This window comes from Symphalangus syndactylus, chromosome 6, assembly GCF_028878055.3.
Source record: "Symphalangus syndactylus isolate Jambi chromosome 6, NHGRI_mSymSyn1-v2.1_pri, whole genome shotgun sequence".
Taxonomy (NCBI): Eukaryota; Metazoa; Chordata; class Mammalia; order Primates; family Hylobatidae; genus Symphalangus; species Symphalangus syndactylus.
The window spans coordinates 44,777,252-44,797,672 of NC_072428.2; the positions used below are offsets into that span (position 1 = coordinate 44,777,252).

Below are 20,421 nucleotides of genomic sequence, written 5' to 3' on the forward strand. Positions count from 1 at the left end.
CTGGCGTTGTTCTGGGCTGCAGGCTGTCCTACTGGCAAGGGCCACACTGCTTTCTCCCTGTCCAGCCCAGCTGTTCCCATCTGTGTGTCTGTGTCAGGGAAGCATGCCTCTTTAACATTAGCAGGGTTGGTCCAGCTTGTTCATTCCAATAGATTGATGTGTGGAAACACTGGGAACACTGTTTTATGTGTGAACAGTGTAGTGTATATTTAGAAGTCCGGGTGTCAGCTCCAGGCTGTCAGCTCGGTGGCGGGTGGGAGCGGGGGGGATAACGGTATGTGCTTCAGAGTTTATTATATCTCTCCTAGGCAGAATTCTAGCTTTAAAGGGTTGCTTTAAAGTAGCAAGTAATGGCACATATAAATTCTGGTTCCTAAGATACAGACATTTGTCACTGTCTAAAACGAGTTTTTTTACATGTACTTTAGGTAGTTGGCATGGAGTGTAAAAACGTGACCCTTTAATAGCAGCTTTCATTCTGCATAATTTCTAATCAAGGCTATTTCTACTTCTGTGAGTGTGTGTGCACACACTGAGCCCTGCTGCTCCTACCTGCACTAGCCATCCCAGCCGCACACTCAGACACACCCAGGCCCAGAAGTCCCCCTTGCAGGGGAGGAAAGACCCAGCAGTGCCAGCCTGTCAGGAGTGGAGTGGGATTTTTCTGACTGAGAGAGATCATCCTGTAGTATCTGGACTAAGCTTGCAGAGTCAGATGTCTTCCTGTCCTTTGCCTGCCATGTCAGCCCAGACTGAACTGACTCTGGTCTTTTGCTGGGACCCACCACCCTTCCTGAGTCCTAGTCCACCTAGCTGGAGTTGCCTTCCCTAACTCTTGCCAGTACCTCCCAGGGTGCAGGGCCAAATGCCTGTATCCCTGGCTGTCTTACTCTGTTTTGCATTGCTATAAAAGAATACTTGAGACTGGGTAGTTTATAAAGAAAAGCAATTTTAACATTTTTTCTCAGAGGATTCTGAATCCCCCTCCCCAAATAAAAGCAACAACAAACTAACAATAGAACTGCAGCTTTAGGGAGTTTTGAAAGCCACACTTAGAGTAGCCAAATACCAACACCTAAGTCCAAAGAACAGTAGCAGGAAGCCAGATGGACACTGTAATGATTCCGTCTGTGTGGGTCAGGAAGAAACAGGGAGGCAGGAGGGCGACTGCCTCAGTCCCTGCCGTGCACCAGCTAGGGCTCTCCTTTCTTCCTCGTTAGTGAGTGTACGAGGGAGGAAAGGCCAAAAGGGCTTCAAGGTCAGGTAGGAGTGGGCAGAGATAAGGCCCCTCCACAGCTCATGGCCACCTGCAGCCCTCAGGTGCGCTGCACCTTCGGAGAACCTGGATGACAGCCCTGCCCAGATTGTACGGGGTGTGTTCACACTCAGTGAGTTTTGGGGTGGACAGAGCCGTTTTGCTCACAGTAGGGTTGGACATGGTAGGCTCTTTACAAATGTCAGCTATTGGTATTTTTCCTCACTATAACCCTGTGAGTGAAGTATTAGAATCTCTTTTTAATAGATGGGAAAAGCCACACAATGATTGGACTCTTGCTATGATAGCAGAATAATGGCCTCTCAAAGATGTATACATCCTAATCCCTGAAACCTGTGAATATGTTACCTTACAATGCAGAAGGGAACTAAGGTTGCGTAGGGAATTAAGGTTGCGAATTCAGCTGACTTTTAAAGAGCGAGAGTAGCCTGTATTGCCCAGGTGTGCCTAATGCAACCATAGGGGTCCTTGAATGTGGCAGAGGGGGCTGAAGAGAAGAGCAGAGTGCTGCGAAGTGGGATGGACTTGACCCACTGTGGTGGGCTTCGAAGACAGAGGAAGAGGCCATAAGCCAAGGAATGCAGGCAGCCTCTGGAAACTGGGAAGGGCATGGTGACAGAATCTCTCCTCCAGAGCTTCCAGAAAGGAGAATGGCCCTACCAACACCTAGATTTTTGCCCAGTGAGACGCCTGTCAGACTTCTTACCTTCAGAACTGTAAGATAGTACGTTTGCATTGTCAAGCTACTAAGTTTGTGGTTGTTTGCTAGAGTGCCATAGGAAACTATTAATACACTTTACCACCTATCTGATGGTTTGCTAAGCACTTTCCAGGTGTCCATCATCTCACTTAATCTTTGCAACAAGCTTAGACATAGACATTATTATCCACATTCAACAGCAAGCTGAGCTTCAGAGAGGTTTAAGAGCTTGTTGAGGGTCACACAGCCAATCCAGGGCAGAGCTGCCTCCAGAGCTCCTTGGTCTGATGGTCTCAGCCCCTAATGGAGTCTGCACTTGGCCTTGCAGTGGGGCATCTCTTGGATGGCAGACCCCACCCTACTCTGGGCTGAGGCACCCTGAAGAAGCCTCTCTTCTTCCCTGCAACACTGTTCAGGTGTCAGAGGAGGCCGTCCTGGATTTGCCTTTGCCATGCTGAATAAAGTCCTTGTGCAGAGGATTTTAATAGTATTGGACCTGAGACTGTCAGGGCTCCTTCCTCCTGATTAGTTCCAAGCTCTTTGCTGTCAGATTCCACTTCATTCTTTTGGCAGCTCTGAGGGTTCCAGGAAGAGAAAGCCTAATTGTGGGGGCCATTGGCAAAAGACCTTCGGCTCATGTTTGAATGCAACTCTAGAAACAGAGAACAAGGGAAGCCCTCCATCAACAGAATAGTGCATTTACTTACCATTATTTGGGCACTTGACATATTAAAGAATGTTTTCAAAAATCTGAAAATTGTCATTTGGGAGCCTAATCACAAGCAGAGGCATAACATCTTGCTTTGCTGGATATAAGAAGAGTACTGCTATGATGTTCCGAAGTCCCCCTTCTCACTCAAGTAAAACGCAAACACTGGCTCCATCTTACAGAAGAGAAACAGGGCCCAGGGAGCTGGGGATTTGCCCAGTGTTGGAGATGAGGTTAGGTCGAGGCTTCCTATCTCCCAGACCAGTGGGCTTTCCACATGTCTCAGTGCCTGGCTTTGGCTGGGACCAGGCACAAAGGCTGGGATTTGGATCTCAAGGCTGGGTGTTTGGAAGACAGAGGAGGGCAGGCCTGCAGGCTGTGAAGGCAACGCAGCAGATGGCAAGCTGAAGGCAGCCGAGGCTGAACTCTGCTGTTCCGGCTGTTTATGATGTGACCCCTCTGCATGGTGGTGTGAGTCCTGCCCTCATTAGCAGTGCTCGGGTGAACTGGGCTTTGATGCTCTGCAAACATGGTCTGGGCTTCTCGGGCAAGGCCCAAGCATCAAGCTCTTTAATGGGAATAATGTTGACTTCTCATCATTGGAAGTCAGCGGGCAAGAGTTTACTGAAAGCCGACAAGAGAAATGTACATTTCTGAACATTCAATTAGCCCTCTTCTTTTTAACCCAAAATAAAGCATGCAACAATGCACTGCAGGAGTGGAAGAAAAGTTTTTTAAAAAAATCATTGAATTGTACATTTAAAATGGGTGAATTTTATGGTATATAAATTATACCTCAGTAAAGCTGTTTTTAAAATGGGGAGTGGAAGAAAAGGAAAACATTCTTTATGAATTCTTATCTGGAATATTCAGCAATGCTTGCTGCATTATTTGATGCTTAGCTTTCATCTTTCCCAAAGCTGACTTCACAGTGACCTCTGACAGTCGGTTTCCATCTCGCAAGTGAAGAAAGTGAAGGCTTGAAGGGACTCTGGGTCTTTCCCAAAAGAGAACAAATAGCAGACCCAGAAGTGGGGAGAGAAGGGGTCCCCAGTGCACTCTGGGAGGAGGACCAGGAGACAGGACCATCTGGGTCTGCACTCCAAGTGCACTTCAGACACAGGGTCTCGGGGCCCATGGCAGACAGATGCCTGGCACCCCAACCTGCCTGTCCTAGTTTCTCCTGCCTCCTCTCACTGGGTTCTGGATCTTATCACCAAACAACCAGAGCTTTGCTATGAGCATGGCCTGAGGGCAGAAACAGAAATAGCAGTGGCTACAGAACTGGCTGCAGGGCAAAAGCTAGCCCCCTCTCCCCACCCACCCTCAAAGCCTTCTTAGCGATCCCCTCTGCCTGAGAGAGGGACACAGTAAACTGAGTAAACCACAAGAAACATGAAGGCTCCATTGGCTTCCTGGGAACACATCCCTAGGTGCACAAACCGAGGGAAAAGAAGCAGAGCTGCCACTCCCAGACAGCGCACAGACCAGCTTGGGCAGTGGGCCAGGGGTCCTCAGCCAGGTGAGCTGCGTCCTGGGTGGCTCTGTCTGACCCTTCGGTAGGACTTGACCATTCCTGCGGCCCAACCTTGAGGTGGGAGCCCTAAACCACTTTGACCTCCAGCAGCAACCATGCCATTTGACTCCTCCGATTCCCTTGTCCTCCAATCCAGGGAGCAGATGTGAGCGCTAGATTCTTGCCTAGGAAGAGGTCCAGGCTATAGCCTCTCCTGCAGTTTCTCCAAAAAGCCACCGGCACCTCAGAATTTCTATCTCCAGCGATGGCAGGAGCTGGCAAAATGACTCAGCTTCAGCAGAAGGGGATCTGCAGGGATCTGGTCCTAGAAGGTGAGGCAGTCAGACCTAGACGGGGCTGGGCAGCATTACAATACCCCTTTCACTCTGAAGCCCGTTTCCTCCCCACTCCATTGTGCAGTCTCAGTACCACCACAATCTTGGAGCATGAGCCAGTGGGGCCAGTGCTTTGTGTGGACAGCCCACTGAAGCAGAACTCTTCATGCAGGAATTCCTACTTTCAGCATCGGTGGCTTCAGGAGCCTCAAAAGTCTTGGCAGGGCCTCCAGATGTGCTCCTCTTGCTTGGCCAATTAGCCCATGCACAACGCTCAGAGCTGTGGCTTTTGTTGCATTCATTGCTCAAAGCTTTGCAAGCTCTTTCCTGCCCCGCTTCCCACCTGTCTCCGTGAATTAGCATGGACCTGTCAGGATGCATCTGTAAGCTCCACTCTTATCAATGGGCTGTGTGTCAGGCACCGTGGGCATATCACTGAGACCACATAATGGCATTTTCCAGGTGCCCTATGTGATCATTGGTAGAACTTTTTGAAAAACAGGTCATGTACAATAAGGACTGGGCATGACCATGGGGAAGCAAATGACCTGAGTGAGTGGGTCTCCAGAAACCCATCACTCTCATTCACAGGGGCCCACCTAGGAAGGACTCAAGCAAGTGGTAGTCAAAATATACTTGGCAATCAACTGGCAAGGGACAGTACTAACCAATTGACAGGAATGCTCAACACAGCCTAGAGCAGAATCCTGGGGTTCTTGGCTGGGCCTTTGAGTTGCTGATTGGTGAAAAGAACTGGAGTGTTCCAAGAAAAGGTCCAGAGCACCTGGGGTTACAGGGGGGCCCTGGAGGTATTTTAGGCAGCAGCTGTTTGCCACCACCAGGAAGGTATTTCAATAGTTTAACAACTAGTTTGAACCAGTACAGACCAAGTGAGTAGCCTCCTGGGGACTAAAGTATCTCCAGTCCTCAAGTCAGACAACAAGTCTTGGCGCATAATTTGCAGTTAGGGCTGTGGTCAGGACTGTGAGCTCAGCAATAAGCCCCTTAATGTCTCCAGCTGCAGTTTTCTCTTATCTATGATAAGATTGATTAAACCTACATTCTAGGAGAGGTAGGTGCAGTGCAATGGAATTGGGGTATACTGTACTAGGGAATCAGCTCCAGGGATAAAGCTTTTAGAGTAGACACCCAAGATCAGCCTGCAGTTGGACCCCAAATAATGCACTTTGCCACTTTGTGGTTTGTTTTGTTTGAGACAGGGTTTTGCTCTGTTAGGCTGGAGTGCGGTGGCAAAGCTCACTGCAGCCTCAACCTCCTGGGCTCAAGTGATCCTCCTGCCTCAACCTCCTGAGTAGCTGGGGCTACAGGTGTACACCACCATGCATGGCTAATTTTTGTATTTTTAGTAGAGATGGGGTTTCTGCATGTTACCCAGGCTGGTCTTAAACTCCTGGGCTCAAGCAATATGCCCACCTTGGCCTCCCAAAGTGCCGAGTTTACAGGCATGAGTCACTGCACCCAGTGCCACTTTAGAGAGTACCTTTTTGTGATGCTTACCATGCTGGGCTTTGGGATACTTGCCTGTAGGTTCAGAAACTATTTCCAAATAATAATGCTAATTCCAAGGCTTTCAGTCGTGCAGTCTTCACTGTGGTTCTTCCTGCCCCCATCCATGGGCTACTCCCAGCCTGCTGAGGCTCTGGATGCTCTGGGTCTGGCTTCTTGGCTTCAGATCTGTACAGCCACCTGTCTAGCAGCTTTGAGCCCCACAGAATGGTCTTTCCTCCTCCTGCATCCTGGTTCTTCTTGGCCTCTACTTTGGGGTGTACTTCCCTGGAGTGAGCTTGAGGATCGCACTTATTATTCAATTCAAGCATCCTTTCCTTTAGGAAGCCTTCCCTCTGCCCCATTTCCCCTCACTTCAAGCAACCTTTCCTTTAGGAAGCCTTCCCTCTGCCTCATTTCCCCTCACCTACAGGGACCCAATGGCATCTTATACACCCTTGATCAGAGCAATGATTACATTCTCTATGTATTTGCTTTTCCCACTAAGTTGGATGCTGTATGAGGATAGGGAACACATCTGAGTAATCTTAATATTTCAATACCCAAGCAATAAGCTTGGCATAGAATAAACTTGCTTAAATATTTGTTACTTAGCTGATAAAAGGGGTTAACACCCTTTGTGGGCAAAGCTGACAGTGAGCTCCAAGGCTCCAAGCAAACAAAGGAAGCACAGCCATCAGGGAGCCTCTCTGAATAGGGCTGGCCAAGCTGCAGCTCCCCACACCCTGGGGATGAGCAGGAATGACTGCTTGCTGGGTCCCTCAGGGAGAATTTCAATGTCAACAATGAGGAAGGAGTCAGCCTGTTTGCCTGTTGATGTCAGAAATGTCATGCTTTGCACAGACCCGTCAACTGTACCTTTCTCTTCAAGGGTGGAGTGATTAGTGTCCTCTGGAGGGAATCCTCCCCTCAGGGCTTGATGGTGAGGATTTCTGTAATGAGCATCTTGGAGACTGAGGAGACTCCGGAGGGAAGACAGGTATCAACGTGTCTGCCAGAGCTTTGGGGACACTGCGGGCTAGGTTTCAAGGAAGGAAGAGAACTCCTGATCTGACTCTCTCGCTCTCTGTGGCTCTGTGGTTTGAGCTGGACACTTCCTGAGGCCATCTTAGGTCAGTTTTCTAGAGTCTCTGGGTCTTCCCACCTCATTGCCCTTTGTGCCTGGGTTTCTGGGAGGAGGGATGTTTGGACCCTTCAGTGGAATCTTTTTGATTCTGAGCCTTTCTTGGTGAGATTTGAAAGAGAGAGAGAGAGAGGCAAGAAGAAGACACAGCCTCCTTCTCTCCCTGCCTCCCTCCTTATCTTCCTTCTCCCTATATTTTGGGGGTAATTACTCCATGCACAGTCCTATTCTGGATACTTGGGAGAGAAGCCTGGTAATTCTCTGGTATAAGAGATTTACAGAGGAGTCCTGGGAGAGCAGTGGAGATTGCTTATCATTGACCATATTTTGTGGAACTACCTGAGAAGCTCTTAAACGTGCCCTGTCAGTCTGTGTAACTGTGCACAATCATTTGCTTAAGTGAACTGGGGAGGAATTAACTGCACACAGCTGGAATTTGCCCTGGCCATGCCTTCACTGGCTTTGTGCTCCTACCTGCTGGCACAGGACTGCAGCCCCCTTTCTACTCCCTCTGAAAGATTTGGGGAATCTCTAGTAGGCAGGGAGTTTTCTGACTCCCACCACGACCCACTGCTAATGCCCTATTGGTTCATTTTACTGGTATTGGTTGAGCACCTACTAGGTGCCAGATGCTGTTCTGAGTCTGAGGGACTCAACAGAGAACAAAGCAAATGCCTGACCTCACATAGCCACATTCCAGTCAGGGAAACAAACAAGAAGCAAAATGAATGGAGACTGTATTAGTTTGTTCTCATGCTGCTAAGAAAGACATAAGTGAGACTGGATAATTTATAAAGAAAAGGAGGCTTAATGGACTCACCGTTCCATATGACTGGGAGGCCTCACAATCATGGTGGAAGGTGAAAGAGGAGCAAAAGCACATCTTACATGGTGGCAGGGAAGAGAGCATGTGCAGGGAAGCTCCCCTTTATAAAACCATCAGATCTCTTGTTGGTTATTCACTATCGTGAGAACAGCATGGGAAAGACTTGCACCCATGATTCAATTACCTCCACCAGGTCCCTCCCACAACACGTGGAATTATAGGAGCTGCAATTCAGCATGAGATTTGGGTGGGGACATAGCCAAACCATATCAGAGACTATATATGTAAAAACTGGGGAGAGGGCTGGATGTTCAGGATAGGGTTTGCTGAGAAAGTGACTTTTGAGTAAAGACATAGAAGTGAGGGAACTGGCCAGGAGGATGTGCAGGGAAATGCTGCAGCTGAGGCACTCAGGTGAGGTGTGCCTGGTGAATCTGATGAGTGGCCGGTGTGGCTGGAGAGGAGAAAACCAGGGGCAGAGATGGGAGGTGAGTGCTGGGCCTTGCAGGTGTTTAGCAAGAAGGTGGCGGAAGGCCCTTGGAGGGTTCTGATCAGAGAAGGACATGGCATGGTAATGTTTCCCCTGGCCGAGGGGTCTCCTCAGGCCACACTGGGGGCTCCCCAACCTGCCCTAATCACATCATCCCTTTCCTTCTGCCTTCCCTGACTCAAGCACCGCTTGGGCCCCAAGCATGGCTTTCTGGTGAAGCAGCCCCTTCACTTTCCCTTTCATCCTGTTTCTCCCTGGGACCCAGACAAGCACTCAGGGCTGGGTGAGGGCAGGGGGTGAGTAACAGCCTCTGTGTTGTGCTCAGAATCCTCCAAATACTCTCCTTCACACGCTCTGGCTTTGCAACTCACAGAGTTCACTGTGTCCTGCTCAATCTCTGCCTCGAATGGGCCCTTCTGGGGAGTCCTCAGCCCCTGGAGATGTGCTTCTCTTGAGTCACCTCATCAGTTGGTCAGACATGCCCAGGTAGGTCTGAATCCCTGCAGGGGCTTCAGCCAGAGTCCACTCCTGGAAGATGCCTCATCCCTAGATGCCAGACATCAGAGGGTCTGGGTATCACCAGATATGCCAAACACCCCAGGACCTCTGTAGAAGACCCAGCCCAGACACTTCTCCGAGGCCTCTTTGCCTGTCCCCCTTATGCCAACGGTGGTCCCCTTTGCTGGATGACCATGTAGGCCTGTTTCCTCACTGGAGACACGAGTGGAGTCTAGGTCTGGTTAAGCATAGACCACTTGTCTATGGACATGGAAAGCCTTCATGTGGGGCGGGACGGTGTCAGCATCTTCCAGAGCTGGGGGCCTTGGCAATGTCACCTTCCCACCCGAACTCCAGCGGCCCGATAGGGCTGTGGGCTTTGTGGGGGTTTCAGCAGTGTTTATGGAGAGCTTACTATGTGCCAGGCACTGTGCCAAGCTCCTTAACTGACCATCTCATTTATCCTCACAAATGTTCTATGAAGAAGGCACTATTATTATCAACCCCATTTTCAAGAAGAGGAAACTGAGGCTCAGGGTGAGGTGGACCAAATTGGCAAATGGTAGAGCTGGAGGATAAACCCTAGGATTCTGACTCCACAGCCAGTGTTCTTAACCAATTCTTTGGAAGTAAAGAAAATTAAATAGAGTTCAGAGAGGCAAGGCCTCCTTACCTCAGGAGAGTCAACTCTAAGGTACAAGGCAGACAGGGCTGGGGAAAGGGTCGGGGGTGGCACACTTTTTTTTTTTTTTTTAAAGAATCAGATAGTGTTTCCAGATCATATCATCTCTGTTCTACATACTCAACTCTGCTCTTCAGCTCCAAAGAGAATACGTTAACAAGTGGATGTGACTGTGTTCTAATAAAACTTTATTTACAGAAACAAGTGGTGGCCCTTGGACCATGGTTTGCCACCCCTGATATAAAGAAAAGAATGTGGAATTTGGAGGAGCCAGGCCTTTATTCGATGTCACTGACACACTGGGACTGGGTGGCCTTGGATTAGACACTTAACCTTTTCACTTTTGGTTTCACTGTGTCTAACCACTATGGGTTACTTATTAACTGATGTATTTTGAAATGATCTATTGAGTGAGTCCCTTGTAAGAAGCAGTTACTGTGCTAGGAGCTGGCAGTCTAGCAGGGGTCAAGTCAGATGTGGTCCTGCTCTGTGGAGTTGCACCAGTGAGGAGGAAGAGAGGCAACATTCGATAAAGGAAATGACCTATCGCAGTGCTTGACTCTTGGCAGAAATTCAACAAATATTACATCTTTCTTGCTGTAGGCTCCCCACCTCATCTTTCAGGACTCACTAGCTTTGAGTTTGTCATCCTTTGTGTCCATACTGAGTGAAAAGGTAGGAGCATGTGGTGTCACCAGGACTTTAATATGTTTATAATATATTATTATGCAATGCAGGCCTAATTTTGGATCATAATTTTCCATTAACTGATCTCATTTTACTTGGTAATATCCATTTAGGTATTCGAGAGCAATAAACTTAAAAGAAAGCAACATTTCTTTTAAATATTATATGATTCAGTTGTTTCACTGATCTAGATTTTTACTACCCCCCATTCCAAACGAATGAGTCATACATCTTTTTAGAGATAACAAGGACCTTCAAGATCATGCATGCTTGTGCTACCCTTCAAGCATGCCTAGTAGGGGAGAAGAATGAGCAAGTTCTGGGATGGAGCTTTGGGCAGGCCACTGCAATCCTGACAGTGCTGTGTCTTAGAAGTGTTTGCATAGTTTGCATTTTATTCTTCAGTATATCCTAATCTGTTTAATTTTCTGACTTTGCTTTTATGTCTTTAAGGAAAATCAGTCACCGAGATGGTATGCCGCATTTGTCTTTGTACTTCACGTACTTTAGCAGCCCATTGCCTTATAGAGGCTGTATAGCATAGTGGGAGGACCACTGCCTGGGGAGAGCCTTCCCAGGATTGAAATGCAGCTACTGCACTTCCTTCTGTGTGAACCTGGACAAGTTTTTTATTCTCTCTATGCCTCACTTTCTTTATATATAAAATGAAGATGACAACAATTCCTACCTTATAGGGTGAGATGAGTTGATAAGAGAAAATACTTAGGACAGAGCCTGGCTCATGGTAGGAGTGAGCACTCGTCAAGTGTTAGCTCTGATGGTTATCCCAGGAGTTAAAGGGTGTCCCATTTGGAGGACGTGGCCCAGAGAGGTACCTTATGCATGTGCACCCAGTGAGTTCAGCACCTGGGAGTTTGTTTACAGATTTTTTTGCATCTCTCACACTGAGGTCTCTGGCATCTCTGCTTTCAGGATCGTGGGCTTGCTAAGTCCCCTTCTACTCTTGATAGCCTCTGCCTGCTTCCGGTGATGGAGGCTTCCTGCCACTGGAGCACCCCTTCCATGGTAGGAGGAGCCTATGTTATGGAAGCCTCCCTCTTTTGTTCCCAGGCAGTCTCCTCTCTCTCAGAGGGGCTTTTAGGAGAGCAACGTGAGAGGAGGTGGCAGTCCATAGCCCCAACTCTGCAGCCTCGAAGACTTCAGAACTCTAGCTCCTTGCTCATCTCCAGCCTGTACCTAGGTGGGTCATGCACCCATTGGCTCCATACAGGCCAACAAGGGGATGTGGGCAGGTGTCCCAAGCCTGCCTCTCCTGCCTGCCTCTCCTGCCTGCCTCTCCTGTCCCTGACCTGCTTCTGTTTTTTCTGATCACTGTCATTCCAGGCTCCTGGTTCCATCTCTTACTTCCCTCATGTATTTGTGAGCACAGAAGGCCCTGTCCAGTGGGCTTGCCAACTCTGTCCAATTTCTCTGATTTCTGATCTCAAATGATTCACCTGATGACCTGTCCCAGGGAAGTAACTCCAAAGTCCTGGACTATCAGCCCATATCCTATCAAGATCTATCTTTTAGCCCCCATAAAAGAGAGATTTCAATAACCTTCCCTTGCTATAATAATCTTAATTGCCATTGGCTGTGCACTTGTTCTGAGACATAAACTGATCTAAATGCTTTATACATGTTGTTTAATGGAATCCTCACAATCTCTGGCGGGTGGTTGGATATTATTATCTCTGCATTCTAGGGGGGGAATTTTGGCATTGGGAGGTTGACTGTGCTATGGTCATGTAGCCAGGACGTGGTGGAGCACTGACTGGAATCCACGACTGTGTGACTTCAAAGCCTCTGCTCTCACAGTTAGTGATTCCCCTCCATTTTTCTGGGAAGTTCCTGGGAAACCATGTGCTGGCCTTGAGCTGTCTCCACCAAGTCCCCCAGGGCTCCCATGAGCAGGGCCCAGAGCGCAGGGCAGGTGGGGTGTGGCTTGGCTGTCACCTGTGTCATGGATTTGCTATTCTGGTGGGCAGTGTCTGGAAGCAGCAGGAGGCAGTCTGGCCGGGGTGCTGACAGCCAGGTGAATGTCACATGGTGCACTAGGCAACTCACTGCAGGACCAGACGGTGAAGAGGGAGAAGGGCTGGCAAGAACTGGGTGGAGGAGTAGACTCCCAGCTTGGGTGCCTCAATGTGGGGTTGGCTTGGGAATTGCAGGAAATGGGGGTACAGGCTAGGGACAGAGAAGCAGATGCCCAGCTTGAGGGCTGGGGCCAACATCTCTGGCAGGGAGGCAGACTGGGGAAAAAGGGGGTCCTGACTTGAAGCCACGGGGCATCAGGGTCACATCCATTAGCTTCTCAGCAGACCCTGTCAGGTGTATTTCTCTATCTCCTGTGCTTGGTGGTTGTGGGTTAGGTGAATGGATGGATTCATGGATGAATGGGTCTTTGGAAAGCATGAAAACCCAAGTCAGCCCTGACCCGGAAAGAAGGGGCTAAGATTGTTTTACCAAAGGCTGTTTATGAGGAAGGGAAAGGGACTGTTATAACACATGCAGGGGTGCACTCTGACCCACTGTCTCCTGTTCCTTCTTTCTCCAGAGGCTCCTGCCAAGCCTGAGGAGGCAGAGGCTGAGCCCTTCACAGACTCCTCTCTGTTTGCACACTGGGGCCAGGAGCTCAGCCCCGAAGGCCGGCGCATGGCCCTGAAGCAATTCCAGTACTACGGCTACAACGCCTACCTCAGCGACCGCCTGCCCCTGGACCGGCCCCTGCCTGACCTCAGACCCAGTGGGTGAGCAGAGTCAGTGACCGGGCCCTTGTCGACCTGCCTGTGGGGAGATGGGGTCCCCAGAGTGCTGGGAACAGAGTCAGGACTGGGCGCCTGGATTCTTGGGTCCCTTTCCTGCTTCAGCCAGGGCCTGTCCCCTCGGCTTGCGTTAGGCAAGTCACTCTCCTCCTCCCTCAGCCTCAGTTTCTCCATTAGCTGAGTAGCGGCAAAGCTTTCTTCCAGTAGAGATTTTGAGGATTAACAACTTAATTTACTCTTTAAGGACACTACAATAATCTCACATTTCTGTTTATACGTCATTTTAACCCAATTAGTTGCATTTTATGCATAATCTTTTTTCTGTAAATTAGTTTTTAAAGTACATCCATCTTGCAGGGCTAACAAGTTGTTACATCTGACAGAGAAGTCTGTCTTGACTTCTCTCTTTGTTACAGAAGGATGTTCCTTTAAGGTTCAGTGAGAATTCTTATTACTCCCTATTATTAAAAATGTGGGCACGTACCTCAGCTGAGAAAATCTCATTAATTTTTGTGAGCTCCCCCCACAGTGTTTTCCCCCTTTTCTCATTTTTACATTTTTTTAAAAGCTGCAAACCATAGTGAGCTTATATCTGGAGTCTTTGAGAAAGATCTTGCTGCTGGGTTTGGAGGCTGTGTTCTTTTAGGGAGAAGATTGAGTTCAGCTCCACAGACATTCATTGAACACCTGCTGTATACTGTATAATTGGATATGGTTGTTTGTGGCTCAGGGAGAACCTGGCTGGGCTAAGATGAAAGAGCAGCTGCGGATGTCCAAAGGGAGAGAAGAATATGCTTTCACTTGCAGGTCATTTATTAAGCACTTCTGTGCCAGCATAGTCTAGATACAGGGATGATACGGTTTGGCTGTGTCTCCACCCAAATCTCATCTTGAATTGTAGTTCCCATAATCCCCACGTATTGTGGGAGGGACCGGGTAGGAGGTAACTCAATCATGGGGATGTTTTCCCCATACTGTTCTCATGAGAGTGAGTAAGTTCTCATGAGATCTGATGGTTTTATAAGCGTCTGGCATTTTCCCTGCTGGCTCTCATTCTCTCTCCTGCCACCCTGTGAAGAGGTGCCTTCCACCATGATTGTAAGTTTCCTGAGGCCTCCCCAGCCATGCAGAACTGTGAGTCAATTGAACCTCTTTCCTTTGTAAATTACTCAGTCACAGGTATTTCTTCATAGCAGCATAAGAATGGACTAATACAAGGGACAAAGCAGTGAACAAAACATACAGAAACCCCTGCTTCACAGAGCTGGCATTCTAGTTGGGTGGAGACAGAGAGTAAACAAAACAAAGAGGTCAAATATGCAGTATGTTAGATGGTGGTGAGTGCTATGGAGAAATATAAAGTCGGAGAGAGAGAGAGACACCTGGGACAAGAGTGGGGAGCTGCAATTTTTCCTGGGTGGTCAGAGAAGACCTCAGTAAGAAGTGACATTTGAGCAAAAACCTGGAGAAGAAGAGGAAGCAAGCCATGGGGGGTACTGTTGGAGGATGGGGGGAATACGCTTCAGGCAGAAGAAGTGGCAAGTGCAAAGGCCCTGAGGCAGAAGCATGCATGCCATGTCATGTTTGAAGAAGAGGAAGGAGGCCCCTGTGGCTGGAACGGGGTGTGCAAGGGGGCAGTAGTTGGAGATGAGGCCAGAGGAGCAACAGGAAGCAGATCAATAGGGCAGTGGTTCTCAACCTTGCTGCACATTCTACACATCAAGTGAGCCTTAAAAAACAATCCTGATGCCAAGACCACACCCCAGACCAATTAGATAAGTGTTTCTGGGGTGGCACTCAGCTTCAGTATTGTTTAGAGCTCCTGGGTGATTCCGATGTGCAGTCAAGGTGAATCCCAGGAGAAGGGCTTCATAGGCTTTTGCAAGGAGTGTGGCATTTACTCTGTGAGACAGAGATCCATGGGAAGGGCTTGAGCAGATTAGCAATATGCTAATTGTCACTTGCAAAGGTGCCTGTGGCTGCTATGCTGAGAACAGACTGAGGGGGCAAGGCTGGGAGCATGGAGACCAGTTAAGAGGCTTCCAGGTGAGAGGCAGTGGTGGCTTGGACCATGATGGCAGCAGGGGAGGTGCTGACATGGGGTTGGATTCTGGAAATATCCTGAAGGTGACCTCAGCTAAGTGTCACAGGGTCTCAGTCCACAGAGGAGCTGCAGAGACCACTCCTGGCTCTGGAGAGGAGCTGGTCTGATGGGGGCAGCACACAGGGGCTCTGGAGAAGGGATCATCAGGAATAGGGCACTCTAGTTCCTGCAGGGGACTTGGCCATGGCCTTGGCCAGAAGAAGAGCCATGGACTTTTCAGTCAATCTGTTACAAAACACAGGCACAGCTCAATCCGTATTTGTTCAAAATTAAAGGGAAAATGAAAAGGAAGCCAAGGAAAGAGTGGCTTTTACAGATTGTAACCTGGTTATAACAACAACTGGGATTCCCACAGTGCTGGACGTGCCGATAATGCCCTTCCCATTTGGACCACAGTAACACTGCAGTGAAGGTACGCCAGGCAATGGTAGATTCTTCCCGTTTGAGTTGAGGAAACTGAAGAGCGGAAAGAGTGTTGTCTGAGGTAACAGAGTCAGATAAGCAGCTGAGCTGAGCCTTAAGCCCATGTCTCAGATGCCAGATCGTGGCTTTGACATCGGCCCACCGTTGTTTATTTGACTGTGCGCAGTGCTGCACAATGAGAGCGCATGCGGGAGCCCTTCATCTTCAACTGAGAGGAGTGCCCCACCCACTCTCATCTGTGGGAGGAATTTGCCTGAGAGAGGGAGGAACTCTGAAGGACTTTAGGTGGGCAGAATTCTGCAGTTTTCTCCTGAGCTGCTGGAGAGGAGCAATCGTCCTTATAGAAAGACCTTCCCTCTGCACAGAACTTTACAGTCTGTGGAGCTTCCACACCTCCCCCGTGGCACCAAGCAACTTCTGTCAGCCCCTTTTTCCAGACAGAAAAACAGAATCTCTGATAAAAGGCAGAGCAGAGCCTCCTCACTCCTCAGGGAGGGCTCTGTGAAAGTGGCTTTAACAGGGGAGGGTTCTCTTTGCACATGTACTTGGAAGGCTCTGTCTAGCTCTATTTCAGCTCACGTGCCAGACGCATGCCCAAGATTGGAGAGCTGTTGGTGGACCACACAAAACAAGCATGTGCTTAGGTAAAACAGTGCTTCCTTTTGTCTGTTAATTTCCATAAAAACATCCCTGCCTTGTAACAAGGCCATTGCTTGGCTCATCCTGCTTAATTCATTTTGGAAACATCTTTCCAAAATTTTACTCTCATCCTATTTCAAACGACACTGGCAAACATTTATATAGGATAAGCCATGTTTTCAGGCATATGTTTGTCACTTAATTTATAAGAACTCCTTGAGTCTTCACAGTAAAACCTTCTGAGGTAGGTCCTGTGATTAGCCTCCATCTTACAGAAGAGGAAACTGAGGCATGGGGAGATGATATCTCTTGCCCAAGGTCACTAGTGGCAGAGCTGGGGCAGGTGGTCTGGCAACAGAATTTGTGCACGTAACCACTGTCCTACACTGCCTTGAGGCATCCATTTGTGTCACTCTAATGGGAGTGGCAGGCCCGCTTTAACAATATAGCCCTGAGCATTTGCTGATCAGTTTTGGAGGGAGGAAGGTCGGCATCTACATGTTGGAAAAAACTGTTTTAGTGAACGTGGAACCAAGGCTTGTTGCCAAGGCTCAGGATGCTGCCTGGGCTCTGGCTAATGTTGGGATTTGGACTGAGGGGATGTGGGTCAGCATGTGGAGAGGAAGCCCACAGGCACTGCGGTCTCTGGAAGATTCATGCTGTGTGGCTCTTTCCATAGCCGGAGCCCTTGTGCCTCTTGTGAATTCCGGTTTGCTCTTTGGGACTTCTGTCCCTGCTGCTTGTATTCCACACTTTGCTCTTGGTATTCTTGGCCCTACTCTTCCAAATTCTAACCCTGATGTTATTCTTGGCTTCATTCCTAGATCCGAAAGTGAGTGTTCAGAATCCTGCCCACCCTCCTTTCTCTCACCTCTAGCTAGTCACTTATTTTGTCTCGTTTTTTTCTTGGTGCTGAAAGATGTAATCTGACCCAGCTTGTCATGTGGCTGAGATAGGACCACGCTATGCTCAGTGCCTTATACACAAGACAGGACAAAACTAGAAGGAAAAACATCGGTCCAGCCAGTTGCTAGGCCTCATTTATTTTTTCATCCAGCCAACATTTACCGAGTACTCATCATGTGCTGGGCACCCAACAAAGAGTCGGACAGATATCTCCTGGAGTTTACATTGAGATGGGAACCCAGACAGAGGTTGGAGGGAGGGCGAGTCTGCTGACCGTTTCCCAGGCTCCATGGTGGGGAGGACTTGTCCTCACAGGCTTTTAGTAAGGCAGTGGCCTGGATGTGATGGCCACAGAAGCACTGTCCCTCTGGTGCCTCTGTGGCAGGGAGGCAGGGCCTGGAGGGTGGCATCTGCAAGGCACCTCTCTGCAGCAGGGAGGCGGGGCCTGGGGGGTGGCATCTGCAAGGCACCTCCCTGTGCCGACTTCACTGGGGAGTGTTGTTTTAACAGTCCAGACTCTAGAGAGACATCTGGGATCTTTGAACTCTGGGGGGTCCTGGCTTCATGGATAGGCAGAATGATGGCCTCCCAAAGATGTCCACACCCTAATCCCCCACTCCTATGAATATGTAATAGGCATAGGAAGTGTGCCAGTTTTTCCAACCTCATCTGCACAAAGAGGGGACAAACTTCCTCAAGGATCCAGGCCCCTTGGCTCCTGGGGAAATCAAAATGCCATTCATCCTCCTTGCAGTGTTGTAGCAGCAGTAGAGCAGACTCCTCAGCCATCCAGATGGGAAGACCTGGGGGAGACAGGATACTTCAGACTCCTCTGGTGAAGCCTCCTGGACCTCATCCATGTGGGGCCTTGGCCAGGGCTGGGCAGGGGTTCATTTGCTTCCTTCCTGGTCTGGGAAGATACCTAGTCTCAGGGTTGAAGGGCAGAAAGTCTTCATCCCAGCCTGGCTGGACCCAGCTCCATCCCCTATGGCCCCAGCTGCAGGCTCCAGATGTCCTGTGGCTCTCTCTGTGTGCTTCCTCCGGCCTCTTGGTGTCCACCCTCTTTCTCCTTATTGGTAGGCTCCAAAATAATCTAGCAGGGGCAAGAAGAGAAAAAGGAAACATCAAGTCTCAATTGGGGTGTGGACTACAGAGGCGTACACATGCCAAAACTCATTGAACTATACACTGAAGCTCTGTGCATTTTACTGTGTGTAAGTGAAACATCATTTCTTTTTGAAAAATGGAGATGTGAGAAAGCGACTGAGGAAGTCCTTTGCCCAAGGGGTGGAGAGGTAGGAGGAGGGGACATCTTTTGGGAGGTCACTGAAAAGATGGGTGTGAGTTGTGGAGAAGGAGGACAGTGCAGGGTTGAAGTGAGCTAGCCAGTGTGAGGTGATTCGGGAAGGTGGGCTTCTCACCCCAGTGATAGCCAGGCCAGGCAGGTGGCACATGTGTGCTCTCCAGTTCTGCAGCTTCGGCCTCAGACTCATGTCACATTCTTTTCTGCAAGAAGTGGCTATTTCCAAACAAGGGGCACAGGAAAGCCTAAGGGATCGTGGGTGTGGATAGAAGTGGGGGCTCTGGTCTCAAGCTCCAGGGTTGTTGTGTTTCCATGGCAACTCTATGGCCTCCCTCCAAGGCAGCTCAGGGCAGAGCCTCTGGCAGGCACTGCCTCCTGCCTCTTGCCAGGAGATCTTCAGAGGCTCCTGAGCCTTATCAGTAATGACTTTGCCCTTCTCACCAGTGTCCCCTGAGGCCCATGTCCCTCTCTCCCAGGGGTTAGGATGGACTGGCTCTTGGGTTTGACAAGTGGTTAGGGCTTGGGGCTAGGACATGAGGGATTGGCAAAGGCGGTCGGAATATGTTCTGCAGCCCTAGGTGGGGATAACTGGGACAGATCCACACATAGGCTCACAAAAGAGCCCTGGGTCTGGAGCTGGAGATAATCCTTTGTGAGCATCAAAGTGATTAAGAAGCAGGACAGGATAGTAGCAAACAAAGAATACAGCCCAGAGCCAGGGGCACTGGTCTCCCTGGGAGCAGGTTAGGGAGCATTTCATGAGGCTGTGAGTGTTCGGTGGGCCAGATTGTTTTAACAGTCCAGACTCTAGAGAGACATCTGGGATCTTTGAACTTTGGGGGTCCTGGCTTCATGGGTAGACAGAATAATGGCCTCCCAAAGAGGTCCACATCCTAATCCCCCATACCTATGAGTATGTAATGTTACATGGCAAGGGGGAACTATGGTTGCAGATGGAATGAAGGTTGCTGATCAGATGGCTTTAAACTAAGGAAGTTTTCCTGGATTCATTGGCTGGGCCCAGTCTAACCCCAAGGGCACTTAAAAGTGGAAGAGGGAGGCAAAAGATCAACCAGAGAGATGGCAATGTGAGAAAGACTTCAGCAGCCACTGATGGCTTTGAAGATGGGAGAGAGTCATGAGGGAAGGAACGTGAGCAGCCTCAAGTTGCTGGAAAAAGCAAGAAAATAGGTCCTCCTGAGAAAGCAATGCAGTGCTGCACACCCCGATTCCAGCCCAGCGAGAACTGTGTTGGACTTCTGACCTCCAGCATGATGAGATGATAAATTTGTGTTGTTTTAAGCCACCAAGTTTATAATAATTTGTTACAGTGACAGTATTAGTATTAGGAAAACAAGACAGTATGCAGCCTGTTGCACAGGATCCTGGAACAAGAAAGGCTCTGTGATGGTTTAATGCTCTGCTGTCACTATATTAAAGTTCATAACAGTAATTTTTAAACAGGGCACTGCGTTTTCCTTTTGCACTGGGCCCCACAAATTCTGCAGGTGGTCCTGGGGGAGGAGGGAGATGGCTCCAGCAGGAGTAGGTAGGCCATGACTGCTGGATCATCCCAGAGTTGCTGCCCATGAGCGAATGATTCACGAGCCGTCACCTGCTCACTTACTGTGTGCCAGGTTCTGTGCAAATGCTTAACATACAGTTTCCTATCTAACTTTATCCTCATGTGGCTCTGGGTTGTTATTATTATTCGCATTTTATAAAGGGGAATACTGAACATTCACAAGGTTAGGAAACGTGTTCAAATTCCCACAGGTGCTATGTGGCCGAGCCAGTATTTTTATTGGGGTTTTATGACTCCAGGACACTATTTTATCACCTTGCCCTGCCCAGCCCTGCCCAGGCGAACTTTTCTAGTTTGGGATCTTGTCTCTGTGGAGGAGACCCAGAG

The 20,421-nt window shown here is 49.1% G+C and overlaps 1 protein-coding gene across 2 annotated transcripts in view; it reads left to right on the forward strand.

Annotated features, from left to right (window-relative positions):
• Positions 1-20,421, forward strand: part of GALNT18 (polypeptide N-acetylgalactosaminyltransferase 18) — a 351,559-nt gene that overhangs the window by 162,329 nt on the left and 168,809 nt on the right. For both annotated transcript variants that reach the window (XM_055282415.2, XM_055282416.2), the window contains exon 2: positions 12,927-13,119. In XM_055282415.2, the coding sequence (XP_055138390.1) occupies positions 12,927-13,119 (193 nt within the window). The remainder of the gene's footprint in view (positions 1-12,926; positions 13,120-20,421) is intronic.